The sequence below is a fragment of the Bos mutus genome, chromosome 1, assembly GCF_027580195.1.
Source record: "Bos mutus isolate GX-2022 chromosome 1, NWIPB_WYAK_1.1, whole genome shotgun sequence".
In the NCBI taxonomy this organism is placed as follows: Eukaryota; Metazoa; Chordata; class Mammalia; order Artiodactyla; family Bovidae; genus Bos; species Bos mutus.
The window spans coordinates 70,856,411-70,878,606 of record NC_091617.1 but is presented as its reverse complement, the minus strand read 5'-3'; the positions used below and the strand labels follow the sequence as shown (position 1 = coordinate 70,878,606).

Below are 22,196 nucleotides of genomic sequence, written 5' to 3'. Positions count from 1 at the left end.
GTCTTCTCCAACACCACAGTTCAGAAGTATCAATTCTTCAATGCCCAGCCTTCTTTATGGTCCAACTCTCAAATTCATACATGAGTACTGGAAAACCATAGCTTTGACTAGATGGACCTTTGTTGGCAAAGTAATGTCTCTGCTTTTTAATATGCTGTCTAGGCTAGTCATAGCTTTTCTTCCGAGGAGCAAGCGTCTTTTAATTTAATGGCTACAGTCACCATCTGCAGTGATTTTGGAGCCCCCCGCCAAAATAGTCTCTCACTGTTTCCATTGTTTCCCATCTGTTTGCCATGAAGTGATGGGACCAGATGCCATGATCTTAGTTTTTTGAATGTTTGAGTTTTAAACCAGCTTTTTCAGTCTCCTCTTTCACCTCATCCAGAGGTCCTTTAGTTCCTCTTCACTTTCTGCCATAAGGGTGGTGTCATGTGCATATCTGTGGTTATTGATATTTCTCCCAGCAGTCTTGATTCCAGCTTGTGCTTCATTCAGCCCGGCATTTCGCGTGATGTACTCTGCATATAAATTAAACAAGCAGGGTGACAATATATAGCCTTGACATACTCCTTTCCCAATTTTGGGGTTTCGCTGGTGGCTCAGATGCTAAAGCGTCTGCCTGCAATGCAGGAGACCTGGGTTTGATTCCTGGGTCAGGAAGATCCCCTGAAGAAGGAAATGGCAACCCACTCTAGTACTCTTGCCTGGAAAATCCCATGGCTGGAGGAGCCTGGTAGGCTACAGTTCATTTGGTCGCAAAGAGTCGGACATGACTGAGCGACTTCACTTTCACTTTCCCAATTTTGAATCAGTCAGTTGTCCATGTTCAGTTCTGTTGCTTCTTGACCTGCATACAGGTTTCTCAGGAGACAGGTAAGGTGGTGTGGTATTCCCATCTTTTGAAGAATTTTCCACAGTCTGTGTGATCCACACAGTCAAAGGCTTTAGTGTAATCAATGAAGCAGAAGTCGATGATTTTCTGGAATTCTCTTGCATTTTCTAAGATCCAGCAGATATTGGCAATTTGATTTCTGGTCCTCTTTAGTCTTCTTTAATCTGTGCACATTTCCACAGCCTTTGTCTTTTATGACATTAACATATTTGAAGAATATAGTTCCCCCTGCTCTTATTTTTTTATATAAAGTTTCCTGTTGTAAGTTTGCTTATATTTGCTTGTGATTAAACTCAGGTTATGTATTCTCTGTGTTTCTGTACATCCAGATAGGTACATGTCTTCTGCCCTTCATTTAATGTTAATTTTAATCACCCAGTTAAGGTATTGTCTGATTGCTCCTAGTCTGTAGTTACTTTTTTCCCCTTTGCAGTTTATAAGCAGTATATGGGGGAGACACTTTAACACCTTGTAGTCTCCCTGCTCTTTAGAGACATTTCCATCTGGGCTTAGTATCCACTGATGATGCTTGCCTGAATCAGTTTTTACTGGGTTGAAAATGACAGTTGAAAGATTGTAGTAGAGTTTTTTGTTTTTTTTTTTAATACAGCAGCACTTTTTTATAGTTTCCAGTTAACACTTGGCATTTTACTATAATTAAGAGCACTCCTCTTCCATTTACCTACCTACCTACTAGCTATCATATTTCTTTCAGTGGTTGATCATTTATTATCATCCTTAATGATTTTGGTGTTTAGATTGTCTCAGATTTACCTAGTATAAGGCTTCTCTAGCTTGGCCGTTATGTCTTTATGGCATTCCCTCATATTTTTTTAAGCACTTTTGTAGTTTTTGACATAACAAGATGTTCTAGGTTCATCTTGTGCATAACCTGCCCCACCCTTAGAATCAACCATTTCTTTGAGAAGTTCTGGTTCCTTTTGATACATACCTTGTTTTAAGGAATATACTATGACTGTTCAGTTCAGTCACTCAGTCGTGTCCGACTCTTTGCGACCCCATGAATCGCAGCACTCCAGGCCTCCCTGTCCATCACCAGCTCCTGGAGTTCACTCAGACTCACGTCCATCGAGCCAGTGATGCCATCCAGCCATCTCATCCTCTGTCGTCCCCTTCTCCTCCTGCCCCCAATCCCTCCCAGCATCAGAGTCTTTTCCAATGAGTCAACTCTTTCGCATGAGGTGGCCAAAGTACTGGAGTTTCAGCTTTAGCATCATTCCTTCCAAAGAAATCCCAGGGCTGATCTCTTTCAGAATGGACTGGTTGGATCTCCTTGCAGTCCAAGGGACTCTCAAGAGTCTTCTCCAACACCACAGTTCAAAGGCATCAATTCTTTGGCGCTCAGCCTACTTCACAGTCCAACTCTCACATCCATACATGACCACTGGAAAAACCATAGCCTTGACTAGATGAACCTTTGTTGGCAAAGTAATGTCTGCTTTTGAATATGCTATCTAGGTTGGTCATAACTTTCTTTCCAAGGAGTAAGCGTCTTTTAATTTCATGGCTGCAGTCACCATCTGCAGTGATTTTGGAGCCCAGAAAAATAAAGTCTGACACTGTTTCCACTGTTTCCCCATCTATTTCCCATGAAGTGATGGGACCAGATGCCATGATCTTCGTTTTCTGAATGTTGAGCTTTAAGCCCACTTTTTTACTCTCCACTTTCACTTTCATCAAGAGGCTTTTTAGTTCCTCTTCACTTTCTGCCATAAGGGTGGTGTCATGTGCATATTTGAGGTTATTGATATTTCTCCCAGCAATCTTAGTCATATCATATTTAAAGTGTTGGAATAATTTATTTTGGATACTGGCTTGACCTTTTTTCTCTTTCTAGTGTGTGAAACAACAAATTATAATACATAGTTTAAAAGTTTATGTACTTCCCTCTTTGGGAATCAAAATGATTTTTTAAATGTATGGTAGTTTAGTCAAAAGCAGAGTAAACTGTGCCTGAGTAGGTTTGAATGTTGTATATTTTAGTTTACAAAAACATTGTACTTGCTTTTAATCAATTAACTGGTAAAATTTTTCTCTCTGAAATGATTGGATTGTGTTTCATTGTACATTAGCTGTCTAGTTGTTTTTTGTCTAACCCTCCAGAGTGCAATTTATAAACATTTATGGTCAGATACATGTACTTTATATAAAATATTATAAGCAAGAGAATTCTTACAACAGAGATAACCTCCTTCTTCCATAGGGTAAAGATCCTTCTAGAATCTTATTCTTGTGTATATATACACTCTTTCATTTTGCAAAACAAAGTCCTGTATACAAATTTTGTGTGTAGAACATGGTGCTCAGTTGCATCTAACTTTTTGTGACCCCATGGACTGTAGCCTACAAGGCTCCTCTGTCCATGGAAATTCCAGTATTCTTTCTTGTCACCTGTGGTTTTGGTGGAATTGTCCAGGCAAGAATACTGGAGTGGGTTGCCATTTCCTCCTCCAGGGATCTTCTCAACCCAGGAATTGAACCCCGGTCTCCTGCATTGAGGAGAAAGCAATGGCAACCCACTCCAGTACTCTTGCCTGGAAAATCCCATGGACGGGAGGCTGGTAGGCTGCAGTCCATGGGGTCGCTAAGAGTCGGACCCACTTTCACTTTTCACTTTCACGCATTGGAGAAGGAAATGGCAACCCACTCCAGTGTTCTTGCCTGGAGAATCCCAGGGATGGCAGAGCCTGGTGGGCTGCCGTCTATGGGGTCGCACAGATTCGGACACGACTGAAGTGACTTAGCAGCAGCAGCAGCAGCTCCTGCATTGACATGCGGATTCTTTACCACTTGAGCCACCTGGGAAGCTCCAAATAAAACATGGTATAATTGATTCTACAATTCAATGGGAATTGATACTTAAAATTGTTACATAAAATGAAAAATATCATCAGATTAAAATTATCCTTAAAAATTCTTCAGGAATTGTGTCTCATTAACTACAATTCCACTGTTTTCTCTCTAGTGGAGAGAAATAATTTCTTCAGTTGGGCAGCAGATGAAGTAGTTGACTTGTGTTTAAATACCTTTAGTATTAAAAGCACATAATTCTAGAATCACATTCAGCACAGTGAAATATAGAGAGATGCTATGATAATGGAGACTACCTGAGGGAACAGTCTTCTCTCTTTTCAGTTTTTATTTGCTGGCATTTGCTTACTGGACTAATAGGAAGAATTTCCCTATTTTTGGTGGAAAGAGGTACTGTGGTTGAATTTGCTTAAGTGTATACAGTGTGACTTCTCTGTGCTGTACATTTTAATTATCCCACAAAGTTTATCATTATGTGCCTTTCCATATCAATGGGTTGTGCTGTTTAAAGACTGTTGCAATGTATAGATTTTTCTGTAGTTATACTAATAATTTCCCAGGAGCATTTAGATATATAATTTTTCTGACTTATAGACAACATTGCTTTTGTATATGTTCTTCGTTCTATATCCTTGATTATATTCTTTGGATAAGTTCCTAGAAATGAACTGCTTGGTAAAGGGGATGCACAATTTAAAAAGGCTTTTGATGTGATTTTTGTTTAATTACTGTCAAAAATGTTATATTAATTTAATTTTTTAGATATGTGGAAGAATGACAAATTTACTATCCCTTAAGCACATCAAAGTATTATCTTTTTAGTATTTTCTATTCTGATCTGTAGAAGACACCTGTAGTCATTTTGATGTTTTATTTTGTATTTTTTTGAATAAATAACCAACGACGTAAGAATTTTCTTATATCGTTGTTAATTTCTGTGATTTATTTGTTCATGTCATGTGCCCCCCACCACTCTTTTTTTCCATTTTTTTCCTTAGAGGTATAAAATGTCCATTCAAGATATCAATGCTACCTGCCTTTGCAAGTTGCATTTGTTTTTAATGCATTGTCATTTGTTTTTAAACTAATTTTTAAAAAATTACCCTTGGTATTATGCTTAGAAAGACTTTCTTATCCCTAAGATTATAAAAATATTTGCTGTGTTCAAATTCTGTCATGGCTTCTTTTTTCAGTGTTTAAAATTTTAATACATTTGTAAATTATTTTGAAATGAAGTATGAGATTGCTTGTTTTTTAATATAAATTTGTTATTTAATATGTTCCCTTAAACATTTAAAAAATTATTAGACTTCTTCAGGATTTTTAGATTTATAGAAAAATTGAGTGGAAAGCACAGTTTCCATATCCTTACCACTGCACACTCCCATTTCTCATATTATTGACATTTTTATTAGAGTGGTATGTTTGTTACAGTTGATAAGCCAGTATTAAATAACTAAAGTCCATAGTTTACATTAAGATTTGCTCTTTGTGTCAATACATTGATAAACTTGACATACACATTTGTTGCTTTGACAAACGTATTCACTGTTACAGTATCATGCAGGATAGTTTCACTCCCCTAAAAATCTGTGTTCCACATATTTATCCCTCTGTCCTTCTCACCAAACCCCTGGCAACCACTGATCTTTCTGCTGTCTCTTGCTCTACCTGTTCTTTTTCTCCCTCCTCCTAAATCCCTGGGAACCAGTTATCTTTTTATTGTCTATATAGTTATGCCTTTTCCAGAATGTTATATAGTTAAAATGTCAACTGTGTGGCCTTTTCATATTGATTTCTTTCACATAGCAGTATGTATTTTGCTTATCAAAGGTAAGGTTTCTCCATGTCTTGATAGCTCATATCTATTTTAAGTTTTTAAAGACTTTATTTTTTAGAGCAATTTTAGATTCGCAGCAAAATTGAGAAGGTACCTGCCCTCACACATGCATAGACTCTCTCATATTTGGCATCTCCCATGAGAGTGGTGCATTTGTCACAGTTGAGGAACCTGCATGAGCACATTATTATCACCCAAAGTCCATAGTTTGACCTTAGTATTCACTCTTGGGTTTGTATGTTTTGTAGGTTTGGACAAATGTGTGATGACCTGTGTCTACCATTGTAGATAGATACTTATATATATCCACGACACTATACAGAATAGTTTTACCGTCCTAAAAATCCTCTGTACTCTGCCTATTCACCTGTCTCATCTCCAACCCCTGGCAATCACTGATCTTTTTACTCTCTGTATCGTTCAGTGTTTTCCAGAATGGCATATAATTGGAATCACACAGCATGTAGCCTTTTTACATTGGCTTCTTTCACTTAGTAGTATTCATTTAAGGTTCCTCCACATACATGGGTGTTTTTTGTTGTTTTTAATTTTTTAAGTGTTGAATGATATTCTGTTGTCTGGATGTACTGCAGTTTATTCATTCACCTATCAAAGGATGTTTGGGTTGCTTCCAGCTTTTGGCAGTCATGAATAAAGTTGCTATAAACATCTGTGTGCAGGTTTTTCTGTGGACATAAGTTTTCATCTCATTTGGGTAAATATTGAGGAACATGATTGCTGGATTATGTTGTAAGAGTGTGTTTAGTTTTATAAGAAACCACCAAACAGCTTTCCAAAGTGGCTGTATCGTTTTGTATCCCTACTGGTAGTGAATAAGAATTCCTGTTGTTTCATTTTTTGCTGGCAGTAGTTGTTGTCAGTGTTCTGTATTTTGACCTTTCTAATAGATGTACAGTGATACCTTGTTTTAATGTGCATATCCCTGATGATATATGGTGGAATATCTTTTCATATGCCTATTTGCCATCTGTGTGTCTTTGCCAAGGTATCTGTTAAGGTTTATTTTTTAAAAATACTTATTTATTTGGCTGCTTCAGGTGTTAGGTGTGGAGTGTGGGATCTTTGATCTTCACTGTGGCAGGAGCAATCTTTAGTTACGGCATGAGGGATCTTCAGTTGCCTGCAAATTCCTTAGTTGCGGCTTGTGATGTTTAGTTCCTTGACCAGGGATTGAACGTAGCCCCCTGCGTTGACAACCCACTCCAGTATTCTTACCTGAAAAATTCCATGGACAGAGGAGCCTCGTTGGGTACAGTCCATAGGGTTGCAAAGAGTTGGACACAACTGAGCACGCATGCATGCACCCCTGCATTGGGAGCTGGGGGTCTTAGCCAGTGGACCACCAGAGAAGTCGCACCTGTTAAGGTATTTTTCTTAATATTTTTTCCATTAGCTAGAATATTACTCATAGATTAGAGATGTCACCTATATTATATTGAAAGATTGAAGGCAAAAGGAGTAGGGCAGCAGAGGATGAGATGGTAATATAGCATCATTGACTCAAAGAACATGAATTTGAGCAATCTCTGGGAGATGGTGGACGACAGAGGAGCCTAACATACTGCGGTCTGTGGTTTCAAAAAGAGTCCGACACGACTTGGCAACTAAACAACAAATTGTAACTAAAAGCTAGAAAACTTTTCCTCAAGTTCCTTTGAGGGGATTTCTGAACTTCGTTACTTCCCTTACTCCTAGTGTTTGCAAACTTTAAATTTTAGCAAGAAAATAATAAATTTTTGCTTAGATTTGAAGACTTCTGAAATACATATATTTTCAGTTCCGTTCAGTTCATTTGCTCAGTCGTGTCCGACTCTTTGCGACCCCATGAATCACAGCACGCCATAGAAAAAGTTTTGTAACAGGTAGAAATGATTCGTCTCAGTTCTGTTGGACGAATTACTTGTATTTAAGTTTAATATTTGAGAATTTTTCTGTTGTATGTGGTATAGTTTTGTGATCTTATAATTTAGATCTTTGTTCAGGAACTGGGGAACTAGTTTGGTCCAAAACAGTGAAAGTACATGCAAACTACAAATGGAAAATGAGTAATAGATTGTGATAAGACTGATCTGTAGGATCAACAGAATCAGTATTTTCAGCTGTGAGTCAACTAAGGCTAGTTTTCCTCCAATCCAAGTTTTAATATTTTTGTATTTTCTCTTCTTGCCTACTTTAGTGCATCATTATTTTCAAAGGAAATAATCTTTTTCAAGGGTGATAAAATGCATCAGACATTTTAATGATATGTCTGGTATATATCTGAGTGAGCTATGTGTATTTTCAGATGAGTATGGGATCACTCTTGTCTATTTAATGGCAGTCATTTTAACTACCATCACATTCTCCCATTTTCTTTACACTTTAATAGTAAATGATTTACTATGATTTAAAATACAGTTATCAAATTTTTATAGAAATCTACCTTTTTAGGTGCTTTAAATAGGAAAGATTTAGGTGTATAAATTTTTCCTCAATTATCTCAGTCTCCCAAAGACATTATTGTTCATCTTTCAATTCTCCTGTTTTACTTCAAGAGTATATACACTCTGTTAATACTGATTGGCTGAATGTGTTAAGTGTTCAGAGTAAACTCATTAATTCTTTATTTTCATGAAGTTGATCTTTTAAGAATAACTTGGATTTTCAGACATTGGCATGTTGAATAGACTTAGGAAATAGAGATTGGGATTATACTAGAATTTACCTTGTTTGTTTTTGTCTTATATTTGTATAGTAACTTGTTTTACTTTAGACTACATACATTATGGTTTACTCCATGTTATACTCTCTAGTTTAGAAAACTCTAAAGGAAAAAGTAGGACATATTTTGAATCCTAGAATGTTACTTTGTAGAAATATTTACTTGTCATGATGATAATCTGATTTTTTTTCTGAATCTTTATGGTTACAGTCAGTGATGATAACTCTCTTCCGACATATACAATGTAGATTCACTGTGAAAAACAGAGACTGCATGGGAAATATAAAATATTAATACTTGGGACTCCTCTAAGAAAAGCTCAAGTTGTGTATGCAGTTTTTCCAGAGGGTGCCTTTTTTGTTTGGGTCACCTTTGAAAAAGCTTCACAGATACTACTGAAGGAATTGTAATTGAGAACTAGTTTCTGAAGAAGTATTATTACTTGCTCACTTCTGTTGTCTTGGGATACCCTGAAGATGAAGTATGGTGGACAAATGAAATAAAGTGAATAAACTGTGGAATGTTAGTCAAGATGAAATATGAGTCAAGAATTAAGATGTAATGTGTGTGTGTGTATATATATTTTAAGGAAAGTGATAATAATTGTGCTGCTGCTGCTGCTAAGTCGCTTGAGTCGTGTCCAACTCTGTGCAACCCCATAGACGGCAGCCCACCAGGCTCCCCCATCCCTGGGATTCTCTAGGCAAGAACACTGGAGTGGGTTGCCATTTCCTTCTCCAATGATAATAATTGTGACAACCTATCATTTCAAAAATACCACCATACTATACGTGTGTGTGTGTGTGTGTGTGTGTGTGTGTGTATTATGGAGAAGGCAGTGGCACCCCACTAAAGTACCTCTTGCCTGGAAAATACAATGGACGGAGGAGCCTGGTGGGCTGCAGTCCATGGGGTCGCTAAGAGTCGGACATGACTGAGCAACTTCACTTTCACTTTTCACTTTCATGCATTGGAGAAGGAAATGGCAGCCCACTCCAGTGTTCTTGCCTGGAGAATCCCAGGGATGGGGGAGCCTGGTGGGCCCCCGTCTATGGGGTCCATAGAGTTGGACACGACTGAAGCAACTTAGCAGCAGCAGTAGCAGCAGCATACATACGTTAACAACTATGTCAGTAGTTTTGCTTATGGTTTTAGTTAGCCACATAAGGTAACTAATCTCTTTAAATTGGGTCTTATCTGACAATATTAGTTCTCCTGACCCAAATAAGAAGCAAAGAACTAAATAGCTGAAATAGATGTTATCAGTTGAGTTCAGTCGCTCAGTCGTGTCCAACTCCTTGCGACCCCATGAACTGCAGCACTACAGGCCTCCCTGTCCATCACGAACTACCGGAGTTTACCCAAACTCATGTCCATCGAGTTGGTGATGCCATCCAACCATCTCATCTTCTGTCGTCCCCTTTTCCTCCTTCCCTCAATCCTTCCCAACATCAGGGTCTTTTCAAATGAGTCAGCTCTTCACATCAGGTGGCCAAAGTATTGGAGTTTCAGTTTCAACATCAGTCATTTCAATGAACACCTGGGACTGATCTCCTTTAGAATGGACTGGTTGGATCTCCTTGCAGTCCAAGGGACTCTCAAAAGTCTTCTCCAACACCACAGTTCAAAAGCATCAATTCCTCTGTACTCAGCTTTCTTTATAGTCTAACTCTCACATCCATACATGACTACTGGAAAAACCATAGCCTTGACTAGACGGATCTTTGTTGGCAAAGTAATGTCTCTGCTTTTTAATACGCTGTCTAGGTTGGTCATAACTTTGCTTCCAAGCAGTAAGCGTCTTTTAATTTCATGGCTGCAGTCACCATCTGCAGTGATTTTGGAGCCCCCCAAAATAAAGTCAGCCACTGTTTGCACTGTTTCCTCATCTATTTGCCATGGAGTGATAGAACCGGATGCCATGATCTTAGTTTTCTGAATGTTGTGCTTTAAGCCAACTTTTTCACTCTCCTCTTTTGCTTTCATCAAGAGGCTTTTCAGTTCCTCTTCACTTTCTGCCATAAGGGTGGTGTCATCTGCATATCTGAGGTTATTGATATTTCTCCCGACAATCTTGATTCCAGCTTGTGCTTCCTCCAGCTCTGCGTTTCTCATGATGTACTCTGCATATAAGTTAAATAAGCAGGGTGACAATATACAACCTTGACGTACTCTTTTTCCTATTTGGAACCAGTCTGTGGTTCCACATCCAGTTCTAACTGTTGCTTCCTGACCTGCATACAGATTTCTCAAGAGGCAGGTCAGGTGGTCTGGTATGCCCATCTTTTTCAGAATTTTCCACAGTTTATTGTGATCCACACAGTCAAAAGCTTTGGCATACTCAATAAAGGAGAAATAGATGTTTTTCTGGAACTTTCTTGCTTTTTCTATGATCCATCGGATGTTGGCAATTTCATCTCTGGTTCCTCTGCCTTTTCTAAAACCAGCGTGAACATCTGGAAGTTCACTGTTCTCGTATTGCTGAAGCCCGGCTTGGAGAATTTTGAGCATTACTTTACTAGCGTGTTAGATGAGTGCAATTGTGCAGTAGTTTGAGCATTCTTTGGCATTGCCTTTCTTAGGGATTGGAGTGAAAACTGACCTTTTCCAGTCCTGTGGCCACTGCTGAGTTTTCCAAATTTGCTGGCATATTGAGTGCAGCACTTTCACAGCATCATCTTTTAGGATTTGAAATAGCTCACCTGGAAGTCCATCACCTCCACTAGCTTTGTTCGTAGTGATACTTCCTAAGGCCCACATATTATATCCCATATACTTCATTTAAACTCCCCTAGAATCTCATTCAACTTATTTTTTATTGTGATAAAGTATTATATATATATATATCACATAAAATTTATCATTTTTAAGTGTGCAGTTCAGTGACATTGAGTAATTTCACACTGTTCTGTTGCTATCGCCACTATCCATGTCTGGAATGTTTTCACTATCTCAAATTGAATTTCCTTTTTTAAAAATAAATTATTTATTTATTTTTGGCTGTCCTGGATCTTCATCGCTTTGCTGGGCTTTTTCTAGTTGCAGTGAGGAGGGGCTGCTTTTGTTGTGGTGCACGGGCTTCTCATTGCAGTGGCTTCTCCTGTTGCAGAGCACGGGCTTTAAGGCATGCAGGCCTCAGTAGTTGTAGCACACGAGCTCGTTAGCTGTGGATCTCAGGCCCTGGAGTGCTGACTCAGTAGTTGTGGTGCATAGGCTGAGTTGTCTTGCGGCATGTGGAATCTTGCATTGGTGTCCCCTGCATTGGCAAGTAAATTCTTAACCACTGGACCACCGGAGAAGTCCCAAATTGAATTTCTTTACCTATTAAACAGTAACTCCACATTCTCTTCTTATCCCAGTCTGGGAATACATTTTCTTTCTATCTCTATGTATTTGACTATTCTAGGTTCCTCATAGAAGTGGAATTATACAATATTTGTCCTTTTGTGTTTGACTTACTGTACTTAGCATCATGTCTCCTCAAGATTCGTTTATCTGTGGTAGATTTAATCAGAATTTTATTCCTTTTAAAGGGTGAATAATAATACATTGTTTTTATATACCACATTTCATTTATTAACCATTCATCTGTTGATCAACAGTTAGGTTGTCTTCACCTTTTGGTTATTGTTAATAATGCTGCTATGAACATGAATATATAAATATTTGTTTGAGTCCTTACTTTCAGTTCTTTTGGGTATACCCATAAGTGGAATTGCTGAATCAGATGATGATTCTGTGTTTTAATATTTTGAGAAACCACCATATACATTCCACTGTGTAAGTGGAAAACATACACTGTTTTCCATGGTGACTGCATTATTTATATTCCCACCAACAGTGACTGTTTTTAATAATAGCCATCCTGATGGATGTTTACTCAGCTTGGATTTTCTTAAGTGTGTTATAGCCAATAATCTGGATATTTGGTTCTCTAATGCATAGGAGCTCAGATTTAGCAAATTAGGACTGTTTGATAGCTTAATATAAGACCTAGAAATGAGGCATTTCGATTGGTAAAAGCAAGTTGCAAGTGAACTTTTGAAAAATTCATCTAGGAAACTCTTTATTCCTTGACCATTAAACGTTTACTCTGAGTTATATTATGGGCTTCCCAGGTGGCACCAGTGGTACAGAATCTGCCTGCCAGTGCAGGAGACATAAGAGACACAGGTTTGATGCCTGAATCGGGAAGATCCCCTGGAGTAGGAAATGGCAGCCCACTCCAGTATTCTTGCCTGGGAGAGTTCCATGGGCAGAGGAGCCTGCTGGGCTATATAGTCCATGGGGCCACAAAGTGACTGAGCATACACAGAACGCTGAATTATATAATTAGTCTAGATTTCTGTTGTCCTATACTGTAGCCACTAGCCACTTGTGGGTATTTCACTTTAGTTCAGTTGCTCAGTTGTGTCCAACTCTGTGACCCCATGAATTGCAGCATGCGAGGCCTCCCTGTCCATCACCAACTCCTGGAGTTTACCAAAACTCATGTCCATCAAGTCAGTGATGCCATCCAGCCATCTCATCCTCTGCCGTCCCCTTCTCCTCCTGCCCCCAATCCCTCCCAGCATTAGGGTCTTCTCCAGTGAGTTAACTCTTCACATGAGGTGGCCAAAGTATTGGAGTTTCAGCTTCAGCATTAGTCCTTCCAGTGAACCCCCAGGACTGATCTCCTTTAGGATGGACTAGTTGGATCTCCTTGCAGTCCAAGGGACTCTCAAGAGTCTTCTCCAACACCACAGTTCAAAAGCATTAAAAGCATCAATTCTTCAGCGCTCAGCTTTCTTCGCAGTCCAACTCTCACATCCATACATGACCACTGGAAAAACCATAGCCTTGACTAGACGGACCTTTGTTGGCAAAGTAATGTCTCTGCTTGTTAATATGCTATCTAGGTTGGTCATAACTTAAAGGGCAGTATATCAGTATTTCTGTTAATTATAGAATAAAAGGTCACATAGAAATTTAAAATTTGAAACTTCATTTACAGTATTGGAAAATACAAAAATTTTATGTAGTGACTTGGGTTGTTTATCTTGAGATTGGTAACTGACCAATTGCTCAACACTTATTTAGTGCTCTTAGGGGGCATAATACTATGCTAAGAGCTTTTTGTTTGTTTTGTTTTTGTGTAGGGGGTTGGAAATCTTTCTCTAGATAGGCAGGTAGATCTACAAGCATTTGTCTTCTACATATATAAAATATCTCTTATGTATATGGAAATATATGTTCTGCTACGTAAGTATATACATACTCTTGCACACATGTATGTCTTATACAAAAAAGTTTTTCTCTAATATATTCTGGAAAATAGTCTGTATTTAACTTTCCCTAATTATTGTCACAATGTCTTGTATAGTGCACCCTCTCCAACCTTCCCCAAGCACACATACACACCAGTTAAGGCTTTGACATTACAGTTAGTTCCTGTGTCTTTTTTATTTCCTTTATACAGAAAAATCCTTACTTTTAAACAATTTATTTTCCTTTTCATGACATTGAAAGATACCAGGCCAGTGTCTTGTAGAATGTCTTCCTCTGAATCAGTTTTGTTCTTTGCTTTTCTGATATCATTTAACATGTTCCTCTGTCCCTTGTATTTTCTTTGAACTAGAAGTTGGTTCTAGAGACTTGATTTGGATTCAGGTTAAGCAATTTTTGTTTGATAAGAATCTTTTTTAGCTAACTCTCTGAATTTGAGGTTTGACTCTTCCATGATGCTTATGTGAACAGTTGACATAGTGATTCATGGTTTATAAAATGCTTTTACATACAGTTTTCCATAGTAATATTAACATCTTGTGAAATAGGTTGATATTATCCTCACTGTCAGACTTTAGTTTTTATTAACCTTTTACCTAGAAAGTTCTACAGTTCCATTGGTTATCAAAACTATAAAGGGAGTTACTTTGTTTCTGCTGTCTTCTGATGTTTTTTAAAGGAAATATTAATGTTTTCATCATGTTGAGAAACAAAAGTTATCCTTTCTAAATGTTATTTCTGGACTTCTCTGGTGGCTCAGTGGTAAAGAATCCACCTGCCAATGCAAGAGATGCAGGTTTGATCCCTGGGTCTGGAAGATCCACTGGAGAAGGAAATGGCAACTCACTCCAGTATTCCTGCATGGGAAATCCCTGGCAAGAGGAGCCTGGAAAGCTATAGTCCATGGGGTTGCAAAAGAGTCGGACACAGCTTAGCGAATTTACAGTTATTGTCTTTGGTTCTGTACAAGATAATACCCCATCTTTGCTGTTAAATAATAATTTCCCTCCTTTAAAAAATATCAACTCAAAATTATACCAGAAGATAAATAAAAAACTAGTAGTGGTGTACTTAAACATTATATAACTACCATTCAGAGTTTCTGAGCAGCATAACCAATGTTAATATACTAAATTCATGTAATTCCAGTTGATAACAGAGTAACTTAATCTTCCAAATTATTCTGTGCTTCTATAAGTACATTTGTCGTTTCTATTAGTGTTTTGCCATACTTTTAACTAATTGTTTCTAAAATAACAAAATATTTTAACTTACTGTTTTTAACTATTTGAATGTGAGGGTATCTAAAAATATTTCGCAATTCTTTGATTTTTGTATTAAATATTATTCTTTTTTTGTCTTAACTTTGGTTACTAGGGCAGTTTAAACCACTTGAGTCGTTTATGTTCCAAACCTGGATATTGGTGATACAAATTTATAAAATATCAGTAATGACTTACTTCTGCAGAATTCAAAATAATGATGTTAACTTCTATCTTTAGGAGCTGTGTATGTGCCAGTGTGCACTTTACATGCAGTACATGAATCCTTGTAACAATTCACAGTAATAAGAGGCAAGTAACTTGCCTATACAGGTGATAGTAGGGTGATGAAATAGGGATTTGAACTCAGCACTGACTATGAGGTATAAAAAGCCTGTGAGTTTTACACTGTGCCCTGCAGGTTCTGATATGACTGTGATGAAATAAAATACTCACTGTTTAAGTACATTATAAGATTGGATTTATTTTACTAATTGGAGTAAAAGTTTTGCTTTTGAGTTATATTGTTTTAGCAATGCATAGTTTAATTAGAAAATACAAATTACTTTTGAATTTTTCTTTTCCTTTCCTCACCTCTAGATATTCAAGAATTTTATGAAGTGACCTTACTGGATAATCCAAAATGTATAGATCATTCAAAGCAGTCTGAACCAATACAGCCTGTAAATACTTGGGAAATTTCCAGCCTTCCAAGCACTACTGTGACTTCAGAAACACTGCCAAGCAGCCTTAGCCCTAGTGTAGAGGTAAGATAAAAAAATTTTCCTTAAGCTGTTTTTAGTGATCAATTACTTAGGGCTCCTAAGTTTTTTCATTTCATTAAAATGGATATTTTGTGGGAGTATCATTTATAATGGTATGAAAAAGATGGGATTAAAAATATTTTTGAAGAAAAAGCTCAATTTCTGGTACTGCTGTCTTAAAATGTAAATGGTTCAAAGTATGAAATACTTGACTGTTAAAGTATTACTTTAGTCTTATTAGTATTACTTTAGCCTTGTTAGTCTTAGTATTACTTAAAGTCTTTAGACTGTTAAAGAATACTCTGCATGGTAAACATCAGCGCAGCTCCTTTCTGGGATAATTAGATAGAAACTACTCTACTTTGAAAAGCTGGTTTTGCTCTGGTATTTTTTTTTATCAGACAGCAGTTGTTAAATTTATCCCTAGGATTCTCTCTTTATTGGCTTGAAGGATTGCATTGTTAAATCTCACTAGAGACTGATCAATAATGCTTAAGGACAGCATTGGTTTCTCTATTGTTTTTGAAGTTAAAAATTGTATTTCTTTGAGTTTTCATAACTATTTTAGTAATGTTCTTTTTTGTTGTGATCTTTTATTGCTGGTGGAGTTATATATGGCATAACAGAGATGTGAAGCGTTTTGTAATGAGGATTCTGTCTGAGGCACATTAGTCATTTGAAGGTAGTTGTCTGACTGACTTTGATTCTAGTATCTTCTAATTACTGCTGGAGAAGTGCCTGGAAAATTGAATCAGGGAAAAGTATTGGTAGGCAGCAACCACACAGCCCTTTGTTAATGAAATAGAGAAATTCTCAGTTTCCTCTTATATGAGATAACATAGAACTATAGAATTTTAGAGCCAGAAGAATCAGAGAACATCTCATCCCCAACCCACCCCCCTTCATCTTAAAGATGAAGAAATTGCAACAAAAATGAATAACTTGACCCAGTTTATTTGGCTAATTTGGGTAAGTCTACCTTCTGATTGTAGACATCATAATACCCATTTCACAGTTCTCTTTATGAACTGTAGTATGTCCTTATATTTTTCTCTTTGGTTAGAAATTTTAGTGTTATGTTACCAGTGTGTCCTTATTTTCCTATTTTATTGTTTTTGTCATTTTCTCTTAGATAATTTCAGTTTCTGTTCCCTGTATTAGATATATCATTTGTACTTATATTAGTCCATTTCAGACTTCCCTGGTGGCTCAGATGGTAAAGCGTCTGTCTACAATGTGAGAGACCTGGGTTCGATCTCTGGGTTGGGAAGATTCCCTGGAGAAGGAAATGGCAACTCACTCCAGTACTCTTGCCTTGAAAATCCCATGGACAGAGGAGCTTGGTGCAGGCTACTATCCATGGGGTCGCAAAGAGTCGGGCATGACTGAGCAACTTCTAGTCCATTTCAGATAGATGTTTAAAATGTTAATCAGTAATATAGTTTCTGTTTCACATTTATTGTATAAAGAATTTTAAGAACCATGTGAAATTTTAAGAGAATTGGCTTCTTATTTAATAACTTTATTTTTCTACTGTCTCATTTATGGTGCTGAGCTATAATTATAAAGCATAGAGTTCTTGAAGTTGATTTGTCTAATTTTATAGGAGACTGTGTAGATTATGGCTGGCTCAGTGTAACCAGTAAAAGTAAATGTTCATTAAGGTTAAATAAATGGACAGTTCTGCATGTTGGAAGTTAATTTCCATATAGATTTTAGTCTGAAAGATCGACTATGCATTGAATTCCATTAAGAATAGTATTGGAAACATTTTAACTTTTATAAAATTGTGAGGCACTGATACCTAGAACGCTTTTTGCATTGCTGGTTTCTGCATCTCCTGAAAGGTGTATTATGGACATAGTAAAGGTATCTAAAATTAATAGGAAAATAATACCCTTCAGACTGCAAATATCAGATCTTATTAATTAGGAATGCAGAGGAGAAGGAAATATGGTTACAAAATGTTAAGTAGGGCTTGGTGCATGGAAAATGCTGTAGTGGTGTTTGAAATCTGTACCCATTCATGGGTGGACTTAGTAAGGGAAAGTTGAGATATGTCCATCAAGTCCTAGCTTTGATCGACAAAGTGAAAAATCTGTGAGCTAAGGTCAGTTGAAGGCAAGTACTGTTTTGCAGAGAGGACAGAATACCTGAAGGTGTTAATCTGAAAATGCAAATAGTTTTGAAATACACTGGTGGATGACAGTTATAAGACTTAAAAAATAATAAGCTTGGCATATTTGGAGATTTGATTTCTTTTCTTTTGAGGGAAAGAAGGAAAGGATGTTCCCGTGTTAGCCATCCATTTATGCTTCATTTGGACAGAAAACCTGCTTAAGTCACCTTTAACTTGATCTCTTATTTCAGTTTCTACTTTAGACTCTTAGGGGCACAGTGTTTGGGACTGAAAAGAGAGTTGGATCATTTAATTCACCTCACATGTTTTACCCAGTTGAAGAGAATCTGCTGACTTGAATTTAAACAAATGCAAACAAAAGTTTTTATTGGACTGTAACTTGAAAAAATGAAAATCATGAAAATATTTTGTCTTACACAAAAACTTAGAGTATTTTTACACAGTGCCCAAATTTTTGGATTAAAAAATAGTCTTTTTCAGACAAAATGGTGTGCATCATGACCTTCTCTCTTTCACTTTGTGTTCATTTTTGCAGGACTATCTTAAAGAGTTACTTTTGCAAAAAGTATTTGAGATTGATCAATTTCCACCTTGGCTTGTCTCTCTTATTCTGTTAAGTAAAAATTTTTGTCTTGGAAAGCATCTATCCACTTTTCTTTCTTGCCCTTTTATTTTTTTAACCGTTGATAACTGATCTAACTCTTGCAAGATTCCCATTGTCAGTTAATATGTAGCCATGTGATTGTTTTTCTTCTATTTCTTCTGATGTAATAAAATAAGAATTAATGCTATTTTTAAAAGTATTAATTAGTATCATAATATTAATTTAGTTAGTATTCCATTTAGTTATAACTTTTTTGGCTTTGGTATATCTTTCTTTTACTTTGAACATACGCCTAGTAATACTAATTCATTTAATTAGTATTCCATTTAATTATAACTTTTTTTGGTTTTGGTATATCTTTCTTTTACTTTGAACATATGCCTAGTGAGATGTTTGGAAATGTTTGTGTAATATTAATGATTGTGGGTGATGGGGATATTTTTTCTTAGTACTTTTCTGTTACTTTCAAAACATAATGAGCATGTGTCATTTTTATAAAAACAAATCCATTCTAAAATAAGAGCAATTACTTTTAGAGATTGTAAGGAGAAGAATATTTGAAAGGAAGCAAAATGCAAGAGTAGGAGAAACTGCCAGATTTAAAGAGAAATTCCAACAGAGGGGGCACGCACATTCTTTTTGTCTGCTCAAACAGGATGCCATAGACTGAGTAGCTTATCAATAACACAGATTTATTTCTTACAGTTCTGGAGAATGGGAAGTCCAAGATCAGATCACTAATAGATTCACTGTGTAGTGAGATCTCACTTTCTGGTTCATCAGTGACCATTTTCTTGCTGTGTCCTCATCACCAGAGAAGGTGTGAAGAAGCTCTCTGAGATTTCTTTTGTACCAGCACTAAAGCCATTCACAAAATCTCTACTCAAGACATAATCACTTCCCAAAGGCCCCATTTGTTAATACTGTCACATTTGGGGTTAGAATTTCAACCTGTGAATTTGGAGAAGGATACATTTAGTCTATGGTAATCCTGTTTGTGATGATACAGTACATTTCAAATGGAGCAAAGATTCAAAGGTTTAAAAAAAACCCATAAAAATAAACTTTTAAATTATTTTTGGATAGAGTGAAAGCTTTTCTAAACATGACAACAAAGAAAATCTTGAAAAATTCAAAGAAAAGGTTACTGACTCTGTAGAATTGTAGAATTTCTTTGTGGACTTTACAGAGTTTGATTGTTTGAACTTTGATTGTAGAATTTCTATATCTTGAAAGATACAATGAGGAAATAAGAAATGATACTCTGGGAAGAAATTCCATCACGTATAAAAAAAGGAATGAATTTCTAACCCTTTTAACTCAGGAAACCTCTTATAGGTCAGTAAGAAGAAAAAGGCCAAATTCAATAGGAAAGTGACCAAAGGATAGGAATGGGCAGTTTGGAGGGAAAGAAATATAAATGGACCAATGAACCTATGAAGAGATGGTCAATGTAACTTAAAAAAAATGAACAGAATATTTTTCACTAACTTGACTGTCAAAGATTCAGTATGAGGAAACAGAAACTCTTATACTGTTGGTAGGAGAATACTGTGTATAACAATTTTTAAAGATAGCTTGACAGTAAATATTCATATCCTTTGATCCAGTATATGTCATGGATGGACTCACAAACTGTTAATATATATTAAAAATATATGTACATTACAGTATTACTTATAAAATTAGTAAAAAACAAAGCAATCTAAATGATTATTAGTAAGAAACTGGATAAACATGTTATTGTACAGCCACTTAATGCAATATAAAGTAGCACGCGTAAAAATACAAGTCTCTATATCTCCTATATGTTATTAAATGATTGAAAGCAGGTTGCAGATCGAAAAGTATAGTGTGACTCTGTGATAAAAGAGTTAATTTAGGTAGATTAAAAAGAAATTCTTTATGATTATACAGTAGAGGTGACGAATAGATTCAAGGGATTAAATCTGGTAGAGTCCCTGAAGAATTATGGACAAAGGTTTGTAACACTGTACAAGAAACAGTAACCATAAGCAAAGTGGTTGTCTGAGGTGGCTTTACAAATAGCTGAGGATAGAAGGGAAGTGAAAAGCAAGGCAGAAACGAACAATAGATTCAACTGAATGTAGGGCTCTAGAGACTATCAAGGAGAGATAAGGCTTTCTTTGAACAGTGCAAAATAGAGGGAAACAATAGAATAGGAAAGATTAGAGCTCTCTTCAAGAAAATTGGAGATATCAAGGAAACATGTCATGCAAAGATGGGCACGGTAAAGGACAGAAATGATAAGGACCCAACAGAAGCAGAAGAGATTAGAACAGGTGGCAGGACTATACAAAAAAGGTCTTAATGACCAGGATAACCATGATGGTGTGGTTATTCACCTAGAGCCTAGATATCCTGGAGTGTGAAGTCAAGTGGGCCTTAGGAAGCATCGCTACAAGCAAAGCTAGTGTAGCTGATGGAATTCCAGCTGAGCTATTTCAAATCCTAAAAGATGATGCTGTGAAAGTGCTGCACTCAATATGCCAGCAAATTTGGAAAAGTCAGCAGTGGCCACAGGACTAGAAAAGGTCAGTTTTCATTCCAATCCCAAAGAAGGACAACGCCAAAGAATGTTCAGACTACTGCACAATTGCACTCATTTCACATGCTAGCAAGATAATGCTCAAAATCCTTCAAGCTAGACTTCAACAGTATGAAAACCAAGAACTTCCAGATACAGCTGAGTTTAGAAAAGGCAGAGGAACCAAAGATCAAATTGCCAGCATACATTGGATCATAGAAAAAGCTAAAGAATTTCAGAAAAGCATCTCTGCTTCATTGACTACGCTAAAGCCTTTGTGTGGATCACAACAAACTAGATAATTCTTCAAGAGATGGGAATACCAGACCACCTTACCTGCCTCCTGCAAAACCTGTGTGCAGGTCAAGAAGCAACAGTTAGGACTGGACATGGAACAACAGACTGATCCAAAATTGGGAAAAGAGTACATCAAGGAATGTTGTCATCCTGCTTATTTAACTTATATGCAGAGTACATGCGAAATGCAGGGCTGGATGAATCACAAGCTGGAATCAAGATTGCCAAGTGAAATAACAGTCTCATGTATGCAGATGATACCACTCTAATGGCAGAAGGTGAAGAGGAACTAGAGCTGCTTGATGAGGGTAAAATAGGAGAGAGAAAAAGCTGGCTTAAAACTCAGCATTCAAAAAACTAAGATCTTGGCCTCTGATCCCATCACTTCATGGCAAATAGAAGGGAAAAAAGTTAGAAGCAGTGACAGTGACTGCAGCCATGAAATTAACAGATGCTTGCTTCTTGGAAGAAAAGCTATGACAAAACTAGACTGCATATTAAAAAGCAGAGACATCACTTTGCCAACAGAGGTTCATATAGTCAAAACTAGGTTTTTTGTCATGTACGGATGAGAGTTGGACCATAAAGTCCAACTGCTGAAGAATTGATGTTTTTGAACTGTGCTGGTGGTGAAGACTCTTGAGAGTCCCTTGGACTGCAAAGAGATCAGATCAGTCAATTCTAAAGAAAATCAACCCTGAATATTCATTGGAAGACTGATGCTAAAGCTCTAATACTTTGGCCACCTGATGTGAAGAGCTGACTTCTTGGAAAAGATCCTGATGCTGGAAAAGATTAAAGGCCGGAGGAGAAGAGGGCAGCAGAGGATGAGGTGGTTAGATAGCATCACTGACTCAATGGACATGAATTTGAGCAAACTGGAAAATTCTGAAAGAGATGGGAATACCAGACCACCTGACCTGCCTCTTGAGAAACCTATATGCAGATCAAGAAGCAACAGTTAGAACTGGAGATGGAACAACAGACTGGTTCCAGATAGGAAAAGGAGTACGTCAAGGTTGTATATTGT

General features: G+C 37.0%; 1 protein-coding gene across 8 annotated transcripts in view; it reads left to right on the top strand.

Annotated features, from left to right (window-relative positions):
- Positions 1-22,196, top strand: part of DLG1 (discs large MAGUK scaffold protein 1) — a 277,900-nt gene that overhangs the window by 7,865 nt on the left and 247,839 nt on the right. For all 8 annotated transcript variants that reach the window (XM_070371271.1, XM_070371280.1, XM_070371326.1 and 5 more), the window contains exon 4: positions 15,414-15,580. In XM_070371271.1, coding sequence (XP_070227372.1) covers positions 15,414-15,580 — 167 coding nt within the window. The remainder of the gene's footprint in view (positions 1-15,413; positions 15,581-22,196) is intronic.